The sequence below is a fragment of the Orcinus orca genome, chromosome 7 (assembly GCF_937001465.1).
Source record: "Orcinus orca chromosome 7, mOrcOrc1.1, whole genome shotgun sequence".
NCBI lineage: Eukaryota > Metazoa > Chordata > Mammalia > Artiodactyla > Delphinidae > Orcinus > Orcinus orca.
The window spans coordinates 91,696,359-91,719,698 of record NC_064565.1 but is presented as its reverse complement, the minus strand read 5'-3'; the positions used below and the strand labels follow the sequence as shown (position 1 = coordinate 91,719,698).

The window sequence follows — 23,340 nt, the reverse complement described above, 5'->3', positions numbered from 1 at the left end:
CCTATTTTTGTGACTTGCTAAAGTCTATTTGAAAAATTAAGTTGGACTGTGGGGAGTCTTGATATGAAAATCTTGTCTGATTCTATTTGCTTCTTGCTTGCGTGGGAACTCCTAGGGAGGCTTAGAGCATCTCACCTGCTGAATTGGATTGTGGAGCATGAGACCATTTTAACATTAAATGTTCTCAGGGAACTTGATGGTGTGAGATAGTCCTTCTGGGCTTCTAGTTCCCCATTAACTATAGTAGTTGAACTCATATCATGTGACCCTTGTGAACCCTTCAGAAGTGTCCAGGGAGAAAATAACAAGGTCAGACCTTTCAACAAGAGAATTTCAGATACGAGCCATGAAACATTCTCTGTTCCTTCCTGTATCTTCTTCCTCAGCCTGTCAACATGTGGTCTCGTGGTGTTCTTTGCTTCTGATGGCTGTTTCTCTCCCTCCCTCCTTCCCCTCTGCAGACATGCCTTGAATTGGAACGCTACCTGCAGACGGAGCCTAGGAGGATCTCGGAGACCTTTGGTGAGGACTTAGACTGTTTCCTCCGTGCTTCTCCTCCCCCGTGCATTGAGGAAAGTTTCCGGCGCTTAGACCCCCTGCTGCTCCCTGTGGAAGCGACCATCTGTGAGAAGAGTTCGGCAGTGGACATTTTGCTCTCTCGGGACAAGTTGCTATCTGAGACCTGCCTCAGCCTCCAGCCAACCAGCTCTTCTCTAGACAGCTACACAGCCGTCAACCAGGCCCAGCTCAACGCAGTGACCTCATTAACGCCCCCCTCGTCCCCTGAGCTCAGCCGCCATCTGGTCAAAACCTCACAGACTCTCTCAGCCGTGGATGGCACAGTGACGTTGAAACTGGTGGCCAAGAAGGCTGCACTCAGCTCAGTAAAGGTGGGAGGGGTGGCAACAGCAGCGGCAGCCGTGGCGGCAGCTGGGACAGTTAAGAGTGGACAGAGCGACAGTGAACAAGGAGGGGTAGGGGCTGAGGCATGCCCCGAAAACAAGAAGAGGGTTCACCGCTGTCAGTTTAACGGGTGCCGGAAAGTTTATACAAAAAGCTCCCACTTAAAGGCCCACCAGAGGACTCACACAGGTAGTGGTACAAGTTGGCCGCACGTGGTTTCTTCTTTTTCCTCCTTTAGCCTCATGGTGGGAAGGGCTTCTCTCTGTTCCGAGAAGTGGCATCCATGCCAACTAGGAGGTGCAGAGAGGCAGGTGGGCCTGGGTGGGGAAGCAGGCGACTCACTCGTTACCTTAGGATCTCCAGGTGTCCTGAGCACAGGACATGGGTTTGTCACTCACTGGCTCGGAGACACTTTCAGAGGCAATAATTCTACAACCATGGTGTAGAATCAGACACTACTGAGGATGCCTGAACAGGGGCTCTGGTGGTGTGACTCACAACCGTACGTGATATGTGCACCTGTCACTTTCCTGGTACTTTTCATTGTTTTATCAGTGTAATTTTGCAGTTTGGATCAACAGTGGAATCCTAGGAGGTACATTTGAAATTCACAATTGAGCAAGGTAGCCAAGGTGTCCCTATTCACTCTTTTTCCAGCATCCCTGATTTTTCATCAGTCACCAACAGCAGGAGGGTTTCAGAGTTCATTAGAGGTGATCATTCTATAATTAATTGGCATCTCCTCTTTTGCATTGTTCTCTGGCGCATGCTTTATGGAGAGATGGCAGAATTGCTTTTTAATGAGCTTGTTACTGAGAAGTTGCTAAAGTGATTACATTGCTGTGTGTGTGGTAAGGGCGCTGGGGACCGGTGGGGACTGTATATTTTCCTCAGGACTTCTGTGGTGACTCCCAGGAATCATGTTGATCTTGGGAGCAATGGGATAATTTGGTAGAGGGGGGTTTGCAGAGAAAAGAGTGAGATTAGCATATTCCTTGAATCTGGTCTTTGTTCTCTGGTTTGAGTTGGAAGCTTAGGGCTGGTGGCTCTTCTTGGGGTTAGCATCGTAGGAGCAATTACTATCATTGGGTTTTTTTTAATGAGTCCCTGACAGTGTATTGCTGGTATGGTTTTTGCATACTGCGTGCACAGTACAAGCTGAACAGGGAAAACCTCCGAAAGTATAAACAGCAGAATCAGAGTGTTGTCAGGGAGAAATAGGGGATTGGATCTAGGCTAGGAGATGTGTTGGTGAGAGTTCTTTTCGGGCTCACTGCCTGTCTTCCAGGTACTCTGTGGTGGTTTGTGGGCTGTGTCACCAAGGAAGAGTACAGTGCAAAGTTCATTGGCTGGAAAATCAGGAAAACCTGGGTTCTACTCCAGTGCTATTACTAACTAGCTTTGTGACCTTGAGCACATCGCTTTACCTCACTGGCGGCCTCATTTTCCACATCTGCCAAACAATCTGGATCTTAAGGCCCCTCTCAGCTTTAATCTTCTGGGGGGAGGGGGTCTGTGAAATGTCTTTGTGCAGGACAGAGAAGCTTCCCTGAGGTAGGAGTACATAATGTGTGACTAGAAGCCATCACCACCGCGAACCTGGAAGGTACTCCCACGGGGGGATGAGCGTGGACGTTGCTTCTTCACACCACAGGACTTAGGCATGCTGTCCTCTAACTCCGAACTGACTTTCCCTTCTGCCCTTGCTTGGTTCATGGGAAGGTCCCCTAAGGTAACTTTTGAACCTGTGGCTCAGGTTCAGGTGCCACTCAGGGTTCCCATTGGAGATTGGGTTCAAGTCCTCCAGTCCACATACATCAAGGCGAAAACTTCCTGCAATTTTCAGCTTTTTTTTTCCCTCTCTCTGATATTGTCCTGGAGGTCGTTTTTATTTATATGTCTTTCTTTCTCAAGTCAATGAGTAAAGTACCGAGAAGACATTGCAGTGCTCCCAGGCTTCAGCCATGACTCATCTCCTGTTCCCCACAGGAAACCAGAGAAGGCAGGATGAGGCAAGAAGGTTGAGCATTGTTGGGGGTGTGGAATTCATGCTTATGAGCACATTTTTTCATTACTGACGTGAGACAGGCCATGTCCTGCCTAGTGTGAGACTGGACGGCTCTGGGGAAGCAGAGAGTCTTTTTTGGGGGTGAGTCCAGAGCATTTTCTTCTTTTCCCTATCCCCTCTTTCCAATGGATGTGTTAGAAGGATAACTCTGAGGAGTGATGCATATTTTGTGCTTTGTTTTTTGGGCATTTTCTGTTCAGAGTGATTATCAAGGTGGAGCTCATTATGTTTCCCAGCACCTGCAACCTCTTGCCTTATAGCGAATTAAAGTGGAAAGACTCCTCCCCGTGGGGAGTTTACCCAAGAAGGCACCATGCATTATTAGAAAGGCAGTACCGCAGAGTGGTTAAGAGCAGGGCTTTGCAGTCAGGGAGACTTGGGTTTGAATTCTGGCTCTACAACTTCCTAGATTTATGACCTGGATACATGATGTATCTTCCCTGAGCCTCAATTTCCTCATCTGTAAAAGAGGGATAATTTACCTCCTAGATTGTTTTGAAGATTAAATGAGTAAACATATGTAAAATACTTGGCAGATGGTAAGAGCTCGTTAAGGATAGTCATAGGGTTGGTTATAGTTGTGACTATTGCCGATGATCTTGATTAGCAGTGATTTTGTGCAAAAACAGCTTTATGTAAACTAGAAATAAACCACTTAAAGTTAAATGCCACCAAAGAACAAGAAGCTTTTCTTTCCTCACTTCCATAATTTCAGTGTAGGGGTGATGATACAAGGACATTACTCATGGAGGGTGAAATTGGACATGCAGGCCTTGGCCCATTGAAGTTGGCAGTAATGTAGAGCATGACTTTCCTAAAACAACACAGGAAGCAATGGCCTTGCACCCTCCAGAAGCATTTTGCCAGTAAAACCTTCTGCAAAGACAAGCATGGAGGGAAAAGTAGGTGCTTTGAGAAAGAGAAAGGATAGGAGGGGAGGTAGAAAGGATAGGAAGGATAGGAAGGATAGGAGGGGAGGTAGAAAGGATAGGAAGGATAGGAGGGGAGGTAGAAAGGATAGGAAGGATAGGAGGGGAGGTAGAAAGGATAGGAAGGATAGGAGGGGAGGCAGAAAGGATAGGAAGGATAGGAGGGGAGGTAGAAAGGATAGGAAGGATAGGAGGGGAGGCAGAAAGGATAGGAAGGATAGGAGGGGAGGCAGAAGTGGAGATGGGGGATTAGGAGAGGGAATCTGAATTAATTTGGATGAAATGGATGAGAATCGGAAGTATTTATTTGGAATTGGTGTGAAGGGGGCACATGGGGAACTGAAAAAAACAAAAGTGATAATTTATGTGGTGTGGATGAACTAAGAATAATGAAAAAAGCATGAAGGATGGAATCAAATTAAGTGCAAACATATCAAGGAAGTAGACTAGTAAAAAGCTTGAGGGCAAAGGTATACAGTGATGGGAATTCAGGTTGGAGACGAGTCTGCTGCTAGAAGTGAATGGAGTAGGAAGAGCCGCTGACCAAGTGTTGAAATGAAGTTTAAAAAAATTGGCTCTGGGGCTTCCCTGGTGGTGAAGTGGTTGAGAGTCCGCCTGCCAATGCAGGGGATGCGGGTTCGTGCCCCGGTCCGGGAAGATCCCACATGCCGTGGAGCGGCTGGGCCCGTGAGCCATGGCTGAAGGGCTCTGGTTGGATTCAGGCAAGCTGTTTTAACACAGGGCTCACTTTAATTCAGTGAAAATATTTTCTTATCCTTCAGCTGGGGAAGTGTTCTGGGACATAAAGAGAGAGAGAGAGAGAGAGAGAGAGAAAACCATCCAGGAGAAAGAGGGAAAATATTGGCATTTTGTTCTCTAGAGTTATATATATGATCTATCTCTTCTATATGGTAATATGTTGAAAAAGAGACACTTGCAAATGTGAAATAAAATGTGTGGGTCTCTGTCTATACATAAAGAAAGACAATACGTTGTTGGTAACATGGACTTCCTTGCATTGAAGAATTTTTAAAAGTGTTATCCATTTAATCTTTATACAGATAGGATTTACTGAGCTGGAAAAGATATGCTGCTGCTTCTTTTTTTTTCCCTTCTGTGTCTGTTTTTTGAGGATGCTGAATCCTTCAAACTTTTTGCCCTGGAGGATGTTAGGCAGTGAGGTGGTCTTTCTTTTTTTCAGGTAGCAGATGTTCAAGTTGGTAGCTAGGGCACAAATACTGGTTGCCCAAGGAGGTGAAGTGAGGGATGGGGGAGCCAGGCTGGGGGTTGCAGAAGATGAGGCAGGGACTGGGACAAAAGGAATATTGTGAAGTAGCAGAATCTTAGTGAAAGGAAGCATATAAAAATGGACATATGGTTTATTCATTGGGAAGAGCACTTAGTGCTGGCATGAGCGTAAAAATGTCCTTTAGCAGCCAAGCCATTACAGACCTTTCTCTCCCACTCTGTTTTCTGGTCTTTGTATAATATATTTTTCTTTCTCAATAAGTCAACCATTATGTTCATAGTTTTATTCATCTTCTTGGAGACAGCTAAATAATTCTTATATTTTGACACAGGGGAATCTCTCACTTTCAATTTAAAAAAACCACTTTATTATGCTTATTTTCAGCAAAAATCAATTTGTTAAAATGTTAGTAGTTTCTATTCAAAATGAGAAAGAATAATATTCCACATTTCTTCTTGATCACTGCTGAGTAGGAAAGGAAGAAAGTCTGTGATTGAAATGGTGCTTTGTGTTAAGTGAGCAGACTTTTCTAATATGGAAATTCATATAAAAGCATGTCCACATTTACACTATTAAGATGAGTCAGGTTGGTAAATTCTGGACAAAGGCCAGCAATGAAGTCTTTGGTTGTTGGTCACAGAAGAGGAAGAAAAGAGGCCACGTCCTCTCTTGTGCTACTTGGAGAGCTCTCTATAGACTGGGGTTGCTTTAGCCTAATCCATGGGTGGTGATAGGACATTCTAGATTTTGCACTGAAAAATATAAAAGTATGCTTTCTAAGTGAAAAGATAAAAAGAACGTGCAATTTACTTAGCATTCTATATCTGCTTTGGGGTGGTCATAATGAATCAAGATGTGGCACAATCTCTAAGTTTAATTAGGATTTAGGGAAATTGTTTTTAAATGGAAAGGTGAGTAAAAACATTACAAACAAAAAGATGAGTGTAGTATTTAAGAGGCAAACAAAAGTGCTTATTTTATACATATAATGAAAGTTCTTTAAAGTTTGAAATATAATTTATTTTACTTTTCAACAAATACTTATAAACACTTGCTATATGCCAGGTATTGTTCAGAGTATTAAGAAACAAAATTTGATTGAGTAAATTTTAAAGATCTTACTGGCTTTATTTAGTGATTCATGAATTGGGCAGCATCTCATCTAACAAATAGAAAGGAATTCTGAAGCACTATGCAAAACAAAAGACTTTTATAGACAGAAGGGGCTGGACAAGGAAGTTGTACCAGCAAAGAGTCTGATTGTTTGTGGCAAGGTCACCTTACTTTAGGGGATGACAGGGATCTATCACGAAAATTACCTTTCTAGTGCTGATCAGGTAATTCCAGATTGACTGGTTTAAGATTCCACTCTTGCGGCCGGTGAACCTATATTAAAATTGTAAGTTTCAGTTTGGTGAAGTGGGGCTTAGCACAAGTGACTCCATTTTGGGCCAGTTGTCTCTTTTTTTTAACAATTCTCCCTTTCTGATCAAACTCAGCCTTAGAGATGTGATCAAAATTTAACACATTAATGCCACTCCCAGCTACTGCTCTGAAGATCTCACAGTTTTTGCTGATTCTGTGTGCTATTCACAGGTCATGACTTAAGTTTCACACTTTTTAAGTTGGTCATTCTCTTCATCCCTTTTCTGACATTTCAGTCTTAGGGTGTTACTTGCTTGGTGGTTAGTGACCATGAACATGCACTTAAACGTGCATTTAAAGTGCACCAGGAAGACTACTATGATTATTGTAAGCAAGACAAATTCCCAGTGTCTGGAGTGCACTTCAGAGCCATGCTCCCCAAGACCCAAACCAATCAAAATCAAATACGTCAAGGAAGACCTCATTGAAGGAGTCGCTTTTTAAAGCCAACTGACTTATTCAGTGATTTTATGTAGCTGAGTTTCAGCTTCCCCAGAAGTGTTAATCCAAGTGCAGCAAGTGGTATTGGATGCAGCACAGACACCTTATTGTTCAGCTAAAAGATAATCAAGGGCTATCCCATTATCAAGAACAACCTTGGTCAGAGTCTAAGGAATTTTCTTGGGCAGCTATTGCTTTAGCAGTGGATTTTGCAATACTTTCAAGAGTTAAGGAAGGTTCCTGATCATAGTCTCATTTGTACTCACTTCTAACCAGGGAAGTAAGTGCCTGCCAAAGGAAGCGAATCCTGAGTCCTGAAGCCTTCTGATAGGTCCCTTCTAACTTGACAATGTAAATCAGGGGAATTGACCAATGAGGTGCCTCAGTTTGATTGTGGATGGTTAGGGGCACAGTTAGGTAACCTAAGAGGCATTGCCTGGTTATGTACCAGCCATCTAGGTATGCATAAGCCCAAGGAGAATGATAATCACCACAGACAAAGATTAATCATGTCAGGGCACAAATCATTCCCATGAAGGTGGCACTGTTAACGGATTCATTTGCAGGGATCGTTGCACTTGCCCATTCAAGCCAGGGGTCAGTTAGTTTTTCAGTGCATTTGGAAAGTAAATCTCCTAGCCCCAAATAAAAAGTTGTTCTAAATTCCTTGCAAAAATGGGTGCAGCTGGTAAGATCTTTTCACGATTGGGGTAAGATCTGATTTAGATAATCATAAGAACGTCGAGGTGCAAATGTACTATGGTTTGTCTAGGTATTGTGTCTAGTTGGGCAAGTACAGCTATAATCAGAGAAAAGTAAAAACAAGGCACTGAATGTCCTGGCCATAAAAGTTAGACCCTCTAAGTGACTTCTAAGGGGGGTTCAATTGTAGTTTACAGGACATTAGGAATAGAAGAAAAATTGGTCGCAGGAAGGACCAGGGGGTCTCTAGCATTATGGACAGGTTGGAGTTTTTAATGGCAAATCCAGCAGTCTAAAAGGTTATCCCCCTTAGTAATGGCCTGGGAGATATGATGGTGTTGTCGTTCCAGGCCAACGCCACAGTAAAGGAAACAAAGAGAAGAAGAAAGGGTTTTTAAATGTTTCGTTAAAGTATGAAGTCTTGATTCAGCATCTTGGGTGGAAGCAGTCTATACTGATGTCAGCTACTTCTCTTCCTAGTCAGTTTAATTTGCAGGTCTCCAGAGTTTGCCCAGGAGCAGATGTCAGGTGGAACCTTCTTCAGCTGTGAGATATGTACCCAAGGTTCAGTGCCTTCTATTTTTGCAGCAGTGTCAGTGGTCAGAAGCACTTGGTAAGGTCCTTTCCATGAGTCTCACTTTTGCAAAAATATCAGAGTAAAACAATAACTGCCTGTAAATTATAAAAGACTTTAAAATGCCCACTGTTAAGATCTGATGAGAACTCATTTGCCGAGGAAGTGTATTTATTTCTGTGATATACATTTTAAGATAGTAACTGGAATTACGACTGATAACATTTTACCAGAACATTTAACATTTAAGAATTTCATACGATTTCTGGAACACTTATAACATATACAAATACAAAATAGAGAAGACTTATTGTTACCTATTTGGCAATGCTTCTTATTTAATTTAACATATCAAATAAGCCTATTTAGTTTAACATCTTTCTTTTTATGAGGAGACAGAATAAATCTCTTGAGATGTTCCAGGGGCCCTCTGGAAAATCCCAAAGAAAGTTTGAAGTCAAAAAACTTCACTTAGAATTTGATTTGGGGGGAAGTGTGTCAAAAATATCCATTTAATAGTGACAGTAGATACTGTTAAAGGCAAATACAGAAGGTTACATAGTTGTAAGCAAAACTTAGCTCTTTTAATATTGAGAAGATTGGGTTTTCTCAAGCAGTCAAAGACCTGATAAAGACAGTGTGAAGCACAGTAAGTTGCTGGTAAGACACAAAATCTTCACTGTCCAGGCAGATTACTTAAAAAATAAAGAAAATTTCACAATCCATTATCAAAAGCAGACTAAAAGTACAATAAAACCTTGTAATTTTAACAGAGAAAACCAATTCTAATTTTATACTAGTGTACTTTTGATATTAAAACTCATTTTTTTAAACGTAAATAAATTCATTCTAATCTTAGCCAGCCTGACTACACATAAAATTTGTTTCCAAGGTTCCTTTTCCACAAACTTTCTACAATTTTGTCCTATTTTTTTTTTTCTCTTTCTCATTTTGGAACAATCAGTCATTTTACTTTCCTTACCTACTTTTCATACACAATTGTTTTCCTTCACCCTTATTTTTTCTAAGTAGTTTTAATTACATATATTGATAATATTGAAAATAAGGAATGCATCCTTAATTCATAGTGAAAACTAAGATGTAAGAAATTGTGGACTGTCTCTTATATGGGCATTCTGTGGATTGGCAAATTTATAAATACATTTCATAATTTCTAGAAGTATATTCTTTCTCATAATAAATTTTCCAATGTAGCAAAAAAAAAAAACCCATGTCTACTAATAAACCCAAGTTTCTCAGTAATAAGAAGCTAAAAGATAAACCTGTGTTCAGGACTAATGTTCCAGTATTTATATGGAAATGATCTAGATAGTCAGTGACTATTCATCATTTAATTTAACTTAGCAAAACTTTAAGGTTTCAAGTTACCAAAAAGATTTGGGGAAACTATTTAAGTAGATATACCATAAACCATAGTTATTGCTGGAAAGTGGAAACGCTTACCCACTTACATCTATTTAAATCACTTGTTCTTAACAGTTATGTTTAGATTACTCATGAAAATTTTATCATACCAAGTTATTTTTCTTGCTGAAAAATTTTGTAATGGAGATAACATGAACTTATTTGACTAGTAAACCCAGGTAGAATAAAATTGTATGTCTGCATTATTTTCAATGTTGATAACTCTAAAGACATATCTATTTTAATTAAGCCAACAAACTTAAACTAGCTTTTATTTACTGAAGATTATCCTAGGTCACGTGAACTTGAAAAACATTTGAGTTTTCATATTTCTGAGACTATGTTTAATTTATATAGCATTTGTTTTTAAACCAATTAAATGGAGCCCTTTACAAATTAATCTTAGCAATACCATCCAGAGGTAGAAAATACCACACATCTACAACACATATACAGTTGACCCTTGAACAATGTGGGGTTCAGGGGTGCCAACCCTCTGCATAGTGGAAAATCTGTGTGTAACTCATCATCCGCCCTCTGTATACATGGTTCCTCTATATCTGCGGATTCAACCAACTGCAGATCATATAGCACTGAAATACTTACTCTTGGAAAAAACCTGCAAACAAGTGGATCCAAACAGTTCAAATCTTTGTGGTTCAAGTGTCAACTGTGTATATAGACACACATAAACATACAGACTGACTCAGAGACCTTAGAGCTTCCATCCTCAAATTTTAGCCATGAATTAGGTACAATAATACAAAACTCACTAGTTATATAAAATAAGTTGGATCAAAATTGTGTGTTTGGCAGATGGAATAAGTTAAGGCTCAGATGGCTAAAGCTTTTCACTAATATTGGTGAAGAAGACACTTAAGATTTTTCATTTGTCTAAGTTCCAAATAACTCCCTACCCCCTTTTTTCCCTTTGGTAAGAATTACCTCCCTGGAGTTTGCATTTCAAAGAGATATGGCCTAGATACGATTTCCTGGAGAAGACCTGGTAGAACATTTACATCTCAAAGGCACAGGAAAAGAATGTAAGTTCGTCCAAGAAGGACTCTTGTTTCATAAGGCCAGAATTTTTACAATACCTACAAGTCTTTTGAGATGAATAAGGGAGGTGTGGGGATTGGACTTCGAATTGTTTCTAGAGCTGCATTTCTGGTTTTGCAAAAATTTGTAAGATAGGGGCAGTTGCTTTTAATTTCTCAAAGAAGTGGGTTGTAGCCTAAATGATTATCAAGGGGTTGATTTGCTTATTCAACCACATTATCTTCAATTTGCTTTTTTATATTGGGGAGAGGATTTCCAATTAAGATGGAAATGAAAATTTATATTCTGGATTTAGAGCTGTTTGTCTTTGGAATGTTTTAGTAAATCCTTCCACAAAGGCATCAGAATAGTTTTTGTTATTTTATTTTTTTCCTCCTGGGTACATAGTTTCATTTATCTTAGGGGAGGTTTAAAAATTTTTTTCTGTCAGGCTCTGAATATCAGCTTCCAATTTGGCCAACTTCTGCTCACAGAACTACTTAAAAAATGCTTTCAAATATCTTGTCAGTTTTCAGCTGACACATGCAATAAATATAAATAAATAAAATGAAATAAAAAATACTGGCAGTATTGAACAATCCTATGGACTCGAGATGTCCCCAAAGAGGGTGCAAAAGTTATTACCCTCCCAAGATTCAGAGCCACTCCCAAAGATAGCCAAAAGGAGAAAGAAAGAAAAAAAAAAGACAATTCCCCTGAGGGCTGGCTGTATACCCAAGCTGCAAATGGGGTTTAACCCACATTTCTGTCCAGCCATATCTAGCTGCAAATGGGATGTAACCTACATTTCTGCCCAGTCATATCTTGAGGCCCTCAAATTGACAAGCCAAGTTCTCAGGACGTAAAACAAGACAAACAAGAAGGTAACAGCTGTCCTTGGGAGAGAAAGGATCAATAACCAATGGATCTGGATTTAGAAAGGAAGGAACAATGTCAAATTTTATTTTCCTCTCCCAACTGGGCATAACAGACAGAAATTCAGGAGAGCTCCCTCTGGTAAGAACTCTCACTCTTTGCTGGCTTCTGCCAGTTTCCCAGGATCCCATCTGCAGGCTATAGTATTTACCAGAATTTGACAAGATTTTTCCATTAATTTTAATTTTATTTTTCCTTGGCTGTTTAAGGGAATAATGTAGCAGTTTACCAGAAAATCTCTCAGAGTCCTGTCAACTCTGGGAGGGGTGCATATGGGGACCTTCCTTTGAGGGTAGATATGGGGGTGTCTGTATGGCCACTAACTTGGCAGACTTGTTCAGTCCTGTAGTCTCTTCAGAATTGAAAGACAATTCAAACAGAAGACAGTAGAAGGAATGTTACAGCAAAGGGGGGTAAAGGGGAGCAGTAGGAACTGTGTCCCTCCTGTGGTCTTTGGTTTTAGGTACCTCTTGAGTCTTTTCATTAGCCTTTTATAACACATCTTTCAGTGAAGGTAGTTTGGAACTTTGGAGCCTCTGCCTGCCAATTACAGTAGGTATCCCATTCTATTTGTTTGATTTGGGAACCCTTGTTTTAAGGCACGCTTTCTTAAATGATCATGTCTAAATGGAACGTTCCCTATAATGGCCGTTGTAATTCTAGGTTGTCGTTAGTAAGGTTTTGCCATTGTTGTTAAGATATTTATAGCTTCCGGGACCATGGTTCTTAGACATAAAATAAGCAGGTGTGCCAGAGGTAGTGTACTCAGTTCTTTGAAACGTAAGGATCCTAATTTTTTTAGCTAAGCCTTGGGTCTCTCGGAGCCAGAATTAATACCCAAGAGGGATGTGGCACTGGGTTGGGGATTGTGTAGTGTTTTACAGCACACCTTGTTGTGTGGAAATTTTCTTGGGATCGGCAGGTGACCTGGTGTCAGTCTAACCTGTTTTGTGACCAGTTTATCCTAACACAGGAGTCTTTTGAGTTAGGTGACAAGCGCTCTAACAGCTTTTAAGTGCTCGACGATACCCATCAATTTTGTGACTTTTGTCTTCTGAGATTCCCATTAGCAATAGTCTTTACCTCATATGCACACTAACATACCAGCAGTAACCAAAGACATGTTACTGCATACTGGCCAAGAGAAGGTGCTAGGTGGACACCACCAGCTGTTCCCAATGAGGAACTACAGACTAAACAGTCTCTAATAAATGGGGACTGTGGACTAACCAAGGGCTAGGGACTTGGGTTCCAGGTGGGACCGTCTGCCAGCTCACGCTGACCCACTAAGCCCTGGACTGGGGCTGTGGTCTAACCAAGGGCTAAGGATTGGCACTCTGTTAGAGCCTCCTGCCATACTAGGCTGGCCCGTTAACCTTGCACTGGAAAGCCAATTGGATCAGGAGCTCAATGCAAAGAGAGCAGAACTCAGAGCTGAGAGGAACTTACCCACAGCCCTTGAAAATGATGAGACAGAGAACGCAAAGGTTTACAGGTACCAGTGCCTGTGTTTCTCGTTATCTCTGAAGCCATCAGAAGTTTCCTTTGGATCCCACCACTGCCTCCAAATCTGTTAAAAAACAAAATTCAACTGAGTAAATTTTAACGATCTTATTGGCTTTATTCAGTGATTCAATAATTGGGCAGCTTCCCATCTGGCAAATAGCAAGGAGCTCTGAAGAGCTCTACAAAATGTAAGACTTTTATAGGCAGAAGGTAGCAGGACAAGGAAGTTATACCAGCAAACAGCTGTTTGTGGCAAGATCATCTTCCTTTAGCGGGGATGGCAGGGGTCTCTCAGGCAGATTACCTCACTAGTGCTGACCAGGTAATTCCAGATTGACTTGTTTAAGATTTCATTCTTGGGGGAGGCTAAAACTATAGTTAAGTTAGGTATTAAGTCTTGATTTGATGATGTGGGGCTTAGCACAAATGACTCCATTTTGGGCCTTTTGTCTTTTTTTTTTTTTAACAGAAATCTTTTACAAATATAACCCTTTAAGGGTTTATTTAATCATTTAATCTAATGACACAGGTGCTATTCTTATTTCAAAGAGGAGAAAAATGAGACCAGGAGAGGTCAAGTAACTCGTCCAGTGTCACAGAGGTCCTAGATGGCTGGTCCAAGATTCAAATCAGACAGTATTGCTGCAGTCCGAGCTCTTAACTTCTGTGCTAACTCATGAGGGGAAAAGAAGCCATACAGATATTTTTCTTCATAACCCATTCAGAGGAAATGAGAAACTTATCATTTAAATACAAATTGACAATGAAAACTACTTTAAGTATCTTCTAAATAGGTAAGAACCGGCAGGATCCTTAAACATACTGCCTCATCAAGTGACTGAGAGCCAGAGCAAGGAAATTACAAAGGGATGATCTTCCGTTTCCAGGCCCATTACTGTTACTGCAATAGTTACTATTATTATGGTCATTACTATTAAACCGTTATTTTTTAAATTAAAGAGAGACTTTCTTATAACATTCCCAATTCACTCATTAAAATGACAAATGTTAATAGTCTATCCATATGAAGTAATAAAAACAAGCATTATCACATATAGTGGAAACTGAGGACCAAAACTATAAATATGCCTTAGTCCAGTGTATACGACCTGCCACTGGCAGAATTAAAATTTGTACCATGTCCCTTAGGCTTGCATTCTATTTAGTAGAATTTAGTAGTATTCTTATTTACTTTGTTCATTCAGTCATTCTACAAACAGGTATTAAGTGCCCGTAGATGTCAGGTGCTGTGCCACAGAAATGACCAGCAGTTAAGAAGGGAAGAGCCAGTCAGATAAGGAGTTCTAAAGGAAGACAGGGCATTAAATGAGATTAGGGCTCCTGTCCGTGGTCAGAAGCAGCATGGATGATTCAGAGATACGAAGCCACTCTTCTCTTTCTGGAAAGGGTGTTTTTTACTGATGCTGTTCATCTTTTAAAATGATGCCAATGTGATAATACACTAATGTATATAAAATTAGAAACCCTAATTCGAGGTCAGGCGTACCAGCAGGATAAAATTAAATACCTCAGTCTGGAACTGTAGGGGGCCCATCGACCACTTTCAACCTCCTCAGCGCCATAGATAAGAATTCTTTGAATTTATACAATAGCAACTGAAATAGGGCAATTTTAAGACATTAAAGGGCCTTTAATATGCTGAGACACATGGCTGCTAATGAAGTTTATCCATGTGTTGAGGCAGAAACTCATTAAACCCCTATTATGGGATGGAAACTAGCATAAGGGTTAACTGTTCAGTTCACAAGGTGGAGAGAGTTTAATGGGAGGGTTTGATAGTTTGGATTTAGCATATTCAGGGGCTTAAGAGAAAGAGTTTGAAAGAAGGGGCGTGAATGAGGTGGTGAAAAACAATTGATGGGAGAATTTTATGATTCAGGAAAATCTTAGAGCTTCACCACGTGATAATTTAGCAATATGCTAGCTCTTAACATTTATGAAGATAAATTTAGGTAAACATATATTGAGTAGAATGGCTTAAACTCAGCATATACACAGCAAACACATTTATTTTATTATTATAATATGGTAATAACTGCAGGCTTTGTGGGATGCCTATTCCAGGTGTCCTTTTAATGGATAATTGGTAGTCACAAAGTAAATAAATATGTTAAAATAAGAATTGAGAAGAAAAAATCATGAAATTAAAAAGTATTTCACCATAAACAATACTTATTGAACACCCACTATACTACTGTTCCTTCCCCCATCTCTGAGAACCTCATTTTTTGATACAAAAGCCTGAAATATGGTTTCATAAAGCCATTATATTTAGAACCTGATTTCAGAAGAGAATAGAGCATGGATTGGGGATGGGAGGTAGGAAGAAGGAAGAGAAAAGAGGAATCTCATTTCAGAAAAGGCAATGGAAGTAATCGAATTTTATAAATTCTAAGATTTAAAGGTTAGGCCAGCTCTGTTTGCTAAAGAGGAAAAGAGGTTCATGAGAAGTCTGTGCAAATGAAGGAATGGCATTGGGAAGGCCAAGTGTGAACCTGAAAAAAACTGTTCCCTTTAATAAATAATGTATAGACGCTGTTTCTAATACAGTAAGAATATTAATAACCATGATCATTATGGTTATCCTGTATATATTATATTGGGAGGTTGGAGGAAAGTTAAACGGAGCTTTGTAAAGAGTGCAGGCAAAGATAATATTGTAAGAATTAATTGGTGGTAGGCAATAGTTTTTTGTTGTTGTTTTTTTTTTTTTGCGGTACGCAGGCCTCTCACTGTTGTGGCCTCTCCCGTTGCGGAGCACAGGCTCCGGATGCGCATGCTCAGCGGCCATGGCTCATGGGCCCAGCCACTCCGCGGCATGTGGGATCTTCCCGGACTGGGGCACGAACCCGCGTCCCCTGCATCGGCAGGCGGACTCTCAACCACTGCGCCACCAGGGAAGACCCCGGCAATAGTTTTTTTATGTCTCCTGAAGTTGAAATAGTAATGGAGTGATTCTGTTTGAATCAGGAAACAAAGGGGAGTTCAAGAAAGTCATGTGTAATAAAACCAAAACCAAAAGCTTTTTTTTTTTTCAGCTTTGGAATAATTCTTTTGAAAAAATTAGTTGAAATACAAGGACAGATGAAAAAGTATTTGTAAAATGATGTGCCTTTCTTTGAAAAATATTCAGTTTGAATTTTGTAGAAATTGTAGTTGAAACCTTGAATATGGATCATGAGGAAACAAACTTTTCATAGAAAGAAGTTAATTCTGGTAAGCAAATGGAACTCTTTGGGAATCCAGCCTACTATGGATATATGTGTAATGGGACTCAAAGCCAGGCCATCAGCTACCAAATGGAGAGAGCGTGGCCCTTTAAACCAGGCAGTTTCAATTTGTCCCCAGTCTAATGGAGGCGAACTGGATGGCAGCAAATTTGTTTTCTAAAAATCTCAGTTCCTTCCTTCTTCATGCCCCACCAAAGAATCTTATACTTGATGCTTTCCTATATTGAGTCACTTCCTGCCTTTTTAGCCTTCCTTTACCCTTCATTACCTCAGAAAGGATCTGGACACTATTGATTGGTGGATTACATGTTCATCAACCAGTATAAAACACTGAAATCTTTTATTATGTTTTGAATCTTCAGTTATAGGAGACTCAATGGAATTTCAGGAATCTGCAAGCAAGTAGGGAGTCAAGATGGGGGCGTGTTGGAAGCTGGAGCAGCATTCTCCACCTCCCACTCTTTCCCATTTCCCTGCTGATGGATTTTCTACATTTTCTAAGAGTAACCTCTTTTCAGCCATTTTTTAAAGTAATATATTGACAGGACAGTTATTAAGCTAAATGTTAATAGAAGGAAGACCATTCAAAATAAACAAAAGTTAGTGACTTTTTAATGTGCCGGCTATTTGGCCAGCCAGTGACAGAGTCACCCCCCATTCCTGCAGTGTCTCCATATTTGGTTGCCAGTGTTAGGACCTGACTAGCTTATATAATGGAAGTCAACCTACTTAAATTATTTAAGGGTGTCTGCAGAGAGAATATGCTTTCTGTGGTCTGTCCCATATTTATGTTCACCTTGCCTCCTCCTCTATTATCTGTGCTTATTGAGGTAGGTGAGTTGGAGACTGACCCAGGATGGAAGCCAATAAGTTTTGGGGGATGGAAGACCAGGGTGCCCCATGACTAATTCCTTATGGATCCTAGGTCCAGCTTTGTCTTAAACCAGGTCTACTTGGCAGACTTTCTTCCTTTTTGGACTTTGCATCTTTTCCTTTTCTTCCCTTCAAAAGTTACCTGCAGTCAGGTTAGAATCCTTTTATTTTATTTGCAAAATAAAAATGCACTTACAATTTAAAACTCATTTTATATGATAAGCCACTCATCTGGTGTCAGCAAGCATATACTTTAGACTTCTTTTGTTGTTTTTGTCTTCAGAATGTATCCTCTTTCCATTACTGTAATTGACATTTAATTTATGGAACTCAGTAAAGTAAAACAGTATCATGCATACTGTTTTCAAGCAAACAATGTAAAACTTTTTAAAATCCCAAATCTGTTGGGATACAATAGTTTCAACCATTCCACTAGGTGAGCTAAAGTTGACAAAAGCCATCAGTCCTTTTGTTGTGGGCAGGAAGCCAGAAGCCATCCTCAATGGAGAAGGTCCTTTTCCTTCGTGGAAGAGTATTGCCCAGTGAAGTGTGTTATGGTGTCTAATGTCTTCTTCTGGAGCTCTTGGTGTTTTCATAGCAGGGGAATTTTGTAAGAAGGATGATAAATTGTTCCAATATTGAAGGTACTGTTAAAATGAGAAGGTTCTAGGAGTCTAAAGGATGCCCTAAAAATGTGAAATTATATAATCTGTGCCCTGATGACTAGAACCTAGGAAAAAGGTTGACGCCAGTACATATTCTAGTATAATGGGCAGTGTGCAACTGAATAGCTGCACGATAGTCATGTTTAAATGTTTTCTGTCTTCATTTTGTATGTTCATGAGGTTTAATATCACCTCACTGGAATTCATTACTGTGATTGTGAACTTACAACATGGCGTTTGAATCCCCTTACTGCAGTATTCACACACTCTTCACCTGTACTCAACTTCTATTGTAGAAAGGAAATAATGATTTCTCATACAGAATTCTCAATTGGTCATGAGCCTATTGGACATAGTATCAGTATTTTAAAAAGAGCAACAAAAAATACATCTCCCTTCTCTGATATAGGTAATAAGAGATTTTATGTTCCCAGTGTTCAGGAGAGAGTGTCAGAAAATCAATATGAATAAATTCAAGTACACAGAGGATTCAGCCTATTTGAAAATGTAGTGTATGGAAGAATGACGGTATGCACTATTAAATGTTTCTTGTTTCACTCACATGTGAATATTAGCACGAAGAAAAGGTACCATAGGCTACTTATAAACTTAGGCAGAAGGCGATTTGCTGGCTTTTTTGTTTTTTTCGTTCTTTGTTGTTGTTGTTTAGTGTCTCAAGGCTTACAGCTAATCTGAATTTGAAACTAAATACTGTCATTACAGAAGATTTTTTTCTGAGTTCTTCCAATTTCTCTGGGGACAAAATAATGGCTGCTTGAAGCAGTGGAGAAACAGTAATTAGGGCAAATAGTAATACTGTGCATGATTGAGGAAAATGTGAGGAAGGGAGGGAGAAAATGCAACAGACAGACTTGTACAGCCTGTTACTAGGAAACCACATCAGCATTAAATACAGTGTGCTAATTGGCTATCCTGTTTCTGCCTGGGTACCAGCCTGGGCCTGCTACACAGCTGTTTCTGCTCTTTCTGGTTGCTAGGTAACTGCATCAATTTTTTTCCCCCTCTTTGTATTCTGGAGGCTAATTGGCTACTTCTGCTCCTGGTGTTGCTGCTGGGTACCAGTCTGGGCCTGCTGCTCTGCTGTTTTCCAAAGGGATTTAATGGGGGGAGGGGAGGAAAAAGGGAAAGGAAGATATGCTGGCAATTAATGGAGCATAAGTGCAAATTCTACACAATGTCTGGCACCTGCGTCCCTTCAGCCTGCTTTCTCAACTAAATCCTTTAGCTATGAAAACACATTAGAATCTTGAAGTCTTTCTTCTCTCTGCTTACCTTTTGAGTATAGTTTAAAAGAAACAAGACATTTGAAGACTTATTACTTCAATGATGGATCTGATCTTAAGAAAGAATGGGCAAATTATTACACATCTATAGTTGATATGGGCACTAATAGAATTTGTGCAAACATGAACATTTCTAACTTAATAACAAAGCAGCATCTTTAACATCTTAAGGAGAGTACCACTTTATCTCTTAACTGGACCAAATTCCTTTGTAGTCATTCTTCTTGATATCATACAGAGTATAAAGTAAGAAATCAAATGGACTAAAAGCAACTATAGGATTTTCCCAACTGTTTTATTCATTAAGAAAGGGTAAAGGGAAGCTTCTAGACCCATGCCTTTCCATTATGGATTTCATTCCTCTGATGTGCACAGCGCATGTCCTAAGTACTCTTTGGTGATACATTGCATTTACATAGAAATAAGCATGTTTGCACACCTTATTTTTCTTTCCTTATAGCAAACAAACAAATGTGGTGCAAAGTAAACCTAAAATCAGTTTTGTGATTTTTTTTTAAAAGTGTAATTACTTTCCATATCATTTTTATTTCCTATCTAAGTAGAGGTTTCCATTTCATCATTATTGAAATTCTCCCTGGAAGTATGGGGAGGAAGATTCTTCAGAAGTGAAATGATGCTTCAAGGAGGTTTCACTTTAAATGGTTGAGAAAGTATATGTAAATTGAGGCCCCTTGAAGAGGCAACTTCATCCCCCTGGGAAGGAGCTGTTTTATTGAGAAAACTCAGAGCATGTTGTGTGACTGTGCACAGAAATAGTTAGCAGAGGCAACTCTTACTCAACGCTAATGGCTAGTGCTGGCTTCCCATACTAATGAGATCTACCCTCCTCTATTGAAAGTGAAGAAGGAGAAGCTCTATTCTGAGCAACAGCCCTGCCGCTAGTAGATCAGATCAGGCTCTATGGAATCATTTCTGTTTAAAGTATCCTTAAAATAGGTAGAAGGCCTCAAACTAGGCTAGGATGATGGAGAGAATAGTGCAGTGTTCCATAGATCTTAAGGAAACCAGCTAGCTGTTAGTAGCGATCGAACTGCAAAAGAAAACCTTATTATCAGAGGATAACTACAGAGCAGGTACAGTATTATTTCTGCTGTCTCTATTAAAAGGACCATTGTTAATCACTCCGAAATATTATGGGTCATCTGCAGTCAACGGAAGCAGGATATGGAGGAAAAGTCCAAGGAAGTCCTGGCTGTTTTTGTCCGCTCCTCTTCACCTGTGGATTGGATGTATCTGCTTTCTGGCTCTGGTAAGACCTGAGAAACCAAGACAGAGGTCTTGGAAGACTGAAGCAGTCATGATTAGCCCTAGCCGTAAACAAACACCGGGACCCACTTCCTAGCTTCCTCTCTTCCTGCTCTTCGGGCAGGCAGGTCTTTATTCTTCGCATGGCTCCATATTGAAAGCAATAGTGGGAGTGCAAGCATGCTTTGGGGGTTGAGGAAAGGAGATGTTCCATGTAGCTGCTTCAAACTTTCGATTCTCCTCAGTCACAAAAAAACCTGCTTTGCTAATTCTCATCTGCACGCAGTGTTGCTACCCCTTGTATGAGGTACATCAGTTGATGAACCTGGAAAAGAGGAATCTGATGGCTGCTAGCTGCCCAGTAGGGCTGCTGCTAACCCACATCATGCTTTTGTGTGAATCAGAAAAGGGTGCACCTTCCGTGGGCAGACATGGCCTGTGCTTGAGCAGCAGAGCTGGATTCAGCCCTCCTCCGCCCTTCAGCTGGCCACCCTGTGTGCACAGCCTCACATGGCTACCTGCTCACCACGGGAGCTGATCCACTCGGCGGGCCTTCCCTGACCCTCCAAGAGCTTGAGAAGCTAATGAGGTTCCGGCAGGAACATGAAAGTCGCATGACTGTTGGGGTGGGGGTGGGTATTGGGACCTCCTCTCAGTGGCTGAAGAGGCTGCCCATTATGTGTGAGAGTAAACCTTTTAGCCCAGCTGCACTCCCCAAATGCGAGATCATTAGTTGCCTAATGCTCTGATTCTCAACTTGGGCCCATTTTCCCCCTCGGGGCATTTGGCAATGTCTGGAGACACTTCGGGTTGTCACATCTTGGAGGGGGATTGCTACTGGCATCTGGTACGTGGAGGGCAGGAATGCTGGTAAACGCACTGCAGTGCTCAGGACGGCCTCCACAAAGAAGACTCATGGGGCCCAAGCGTCCACAGGACCGAGATTGAGAAACCCTGGCCTAACGCAACCTTAGCCGTCCTTTGCTCCTTCTCTTTGGGTTCCTCTGCACCGCTTGCAAAATATTTCCTCATCCTTTTAAGACTACAGCCAGGTCTTGCCTTCCCTTTTGTGCTCTTTTAAAAATTGACAGAATATAACTACTGTATAATGTATTATTTCTTTTGGGTCTCAGAAGACGTGCTGTTCCCCCCCTCATGATATAGGGAAATCTCTTCACCTCTACCCGATGCCTAGCTTTCTAGAATTAACATTCATGATTGTAGCTCCTCACAAGCGACATCCCCTCCCCTCTTGCTGAAGGCTCCTGACCTGTAATAATTTGAGATTTTGCTGAGGCAGGGATTTAAATCACATGGGCTGCCAGGCTGGTAGGTGGTAGAGAGGCTTTTAGCCAGGAAATGGGTCCAGCTGACCAGGCACTAACGATCATTTTCTACCCGTCCTCTCATGTACAGCAGTCTCGCCAAATTGTAACAATTGTTTCCTTATTATCAACGAGAAAGTTGACTGTTAGGGCAGAAATAAGGCTGAGAATAAATATTTTCAGTCAGAAAATGGACCTTTTATTGGGAAAACTGTATTATACTGGTATGTGCTACCTCAGCGCATTTGCTATCGTTCACTGTCTGGTTCACACCAGCATCGTGAGGAAAAAGTACCGTGAAGTATTTTGAGTTCCCAGGGAGAAAGGTGCTACCTCACGTAAAAGGATTTTAAGTGGCATTATCTAATGGACACATACTTCATGCTTGCATTTTGTCAGGAGATGTGAATTATGCATTGGCCCTTTCAGCTGCATTCACATGCATAGAAAATAACATTGTCAGACATGTCATCCCCCAGATACAATGGACAATATGCTATTATAATTGTGTGGCATTGTCCTTGCTGTTTGGAGATAATACTGCTGACATTATTCCTCTCATACATGTGAATGTGGCTATAGGGAGGACGTGACATCTGTGTCTTTCACACAGATTAGCTTATCCCTTGCCACTTGGAGAGATTGCGATTAGTGGGCTGGCCTCCTGGGGTCATGGTAAGGGCCATGTTTTGGATCACAGTTGTTATCGGACCTTAGTTTTAGGTACAGTAGGGAATTAGTAATATTTATCTTGATGACCTGAAGAGGCAATGGTTATTTAGTCAGCTCCCCAGAGCAGATGTACTAAAGAAAGGGTAGGCTGAGGCAGTCCTACTCAGATTGGCTTTGGAAATGAGAAGGCAGTTGGGGACCAAGCCTGGATGGCTGCTTAACACATTATTGCTTTATCCAAGGAAGTAAGCAATAAGATATCACTTGTATAGGTTGTCATAGCTCACCAAGTGCTTTTACGTACCTCATTTTATTTAACCCTCACTTACCTGTCAGGTAAATGTTCTCATTATTCCCATTTTATAGATGAGGAGACTAACGCTCTGAGAATGATTTTTCTGTGATGAACTCTAAAGCATACCCCATTCTGTTTGTCCTTTGGAAATCACTTATTTTTGCGGGGATGGGGCTAAATTCAAACAGAATATAAATGAGTTTAGTTGTGTTTATGGTTCAGCAAAATAAATGGCTTAACTTTTGCCATCCGTATCTCACACATATGCTAAGTAACAGGTGAGTTGTTATATATCCAGTATGACAAGTTTAGAATAGCTAAGAGAACTGAAAGTTTGTCTTATCTATTCCTATATTCTATTTAGATTGAATTTAAGAATCTTTAATCTTGGGTTTTTTTTTTCTATTTTAAGAAAGAAAGCTTTGAAGATGCCAACAAGTGCAAGGCATTGATTCTTGAAGTGATAGCTCAGTACTAGCGCATTTGCATGTTT

General features: G+C 40.6%; 1 protein-coding gene across 7 annotated transcripts in view; it reads left to right on the top strand.

Moving 5' to 3' along the window:
• KLF7 (KLF transcription factor 7) overlaps positions 1-23,340 on the top strand; it is a 150,375-nt gene that overhangs the window by 76,892 nt on the left and 50,143 nt on the right. For all 7 annotated transcript variants that reach the window (XR_007478253.1, XR_007478252.1, XR_007478251.1 and 4 more), the window contains one exon: positions 462-1,092. Coding sequence is in view for 4 of the 7 variants with exons in the window: in XM_049711929.1 (XP_049567886.1) it covers positions 462-1,092 (631 nt within the window). In the remaining 3 variants the exon portion in view is untranslated. The remainder of the gene's footprint in view (positions 1-461; positions 1,093-23,340) is intronic.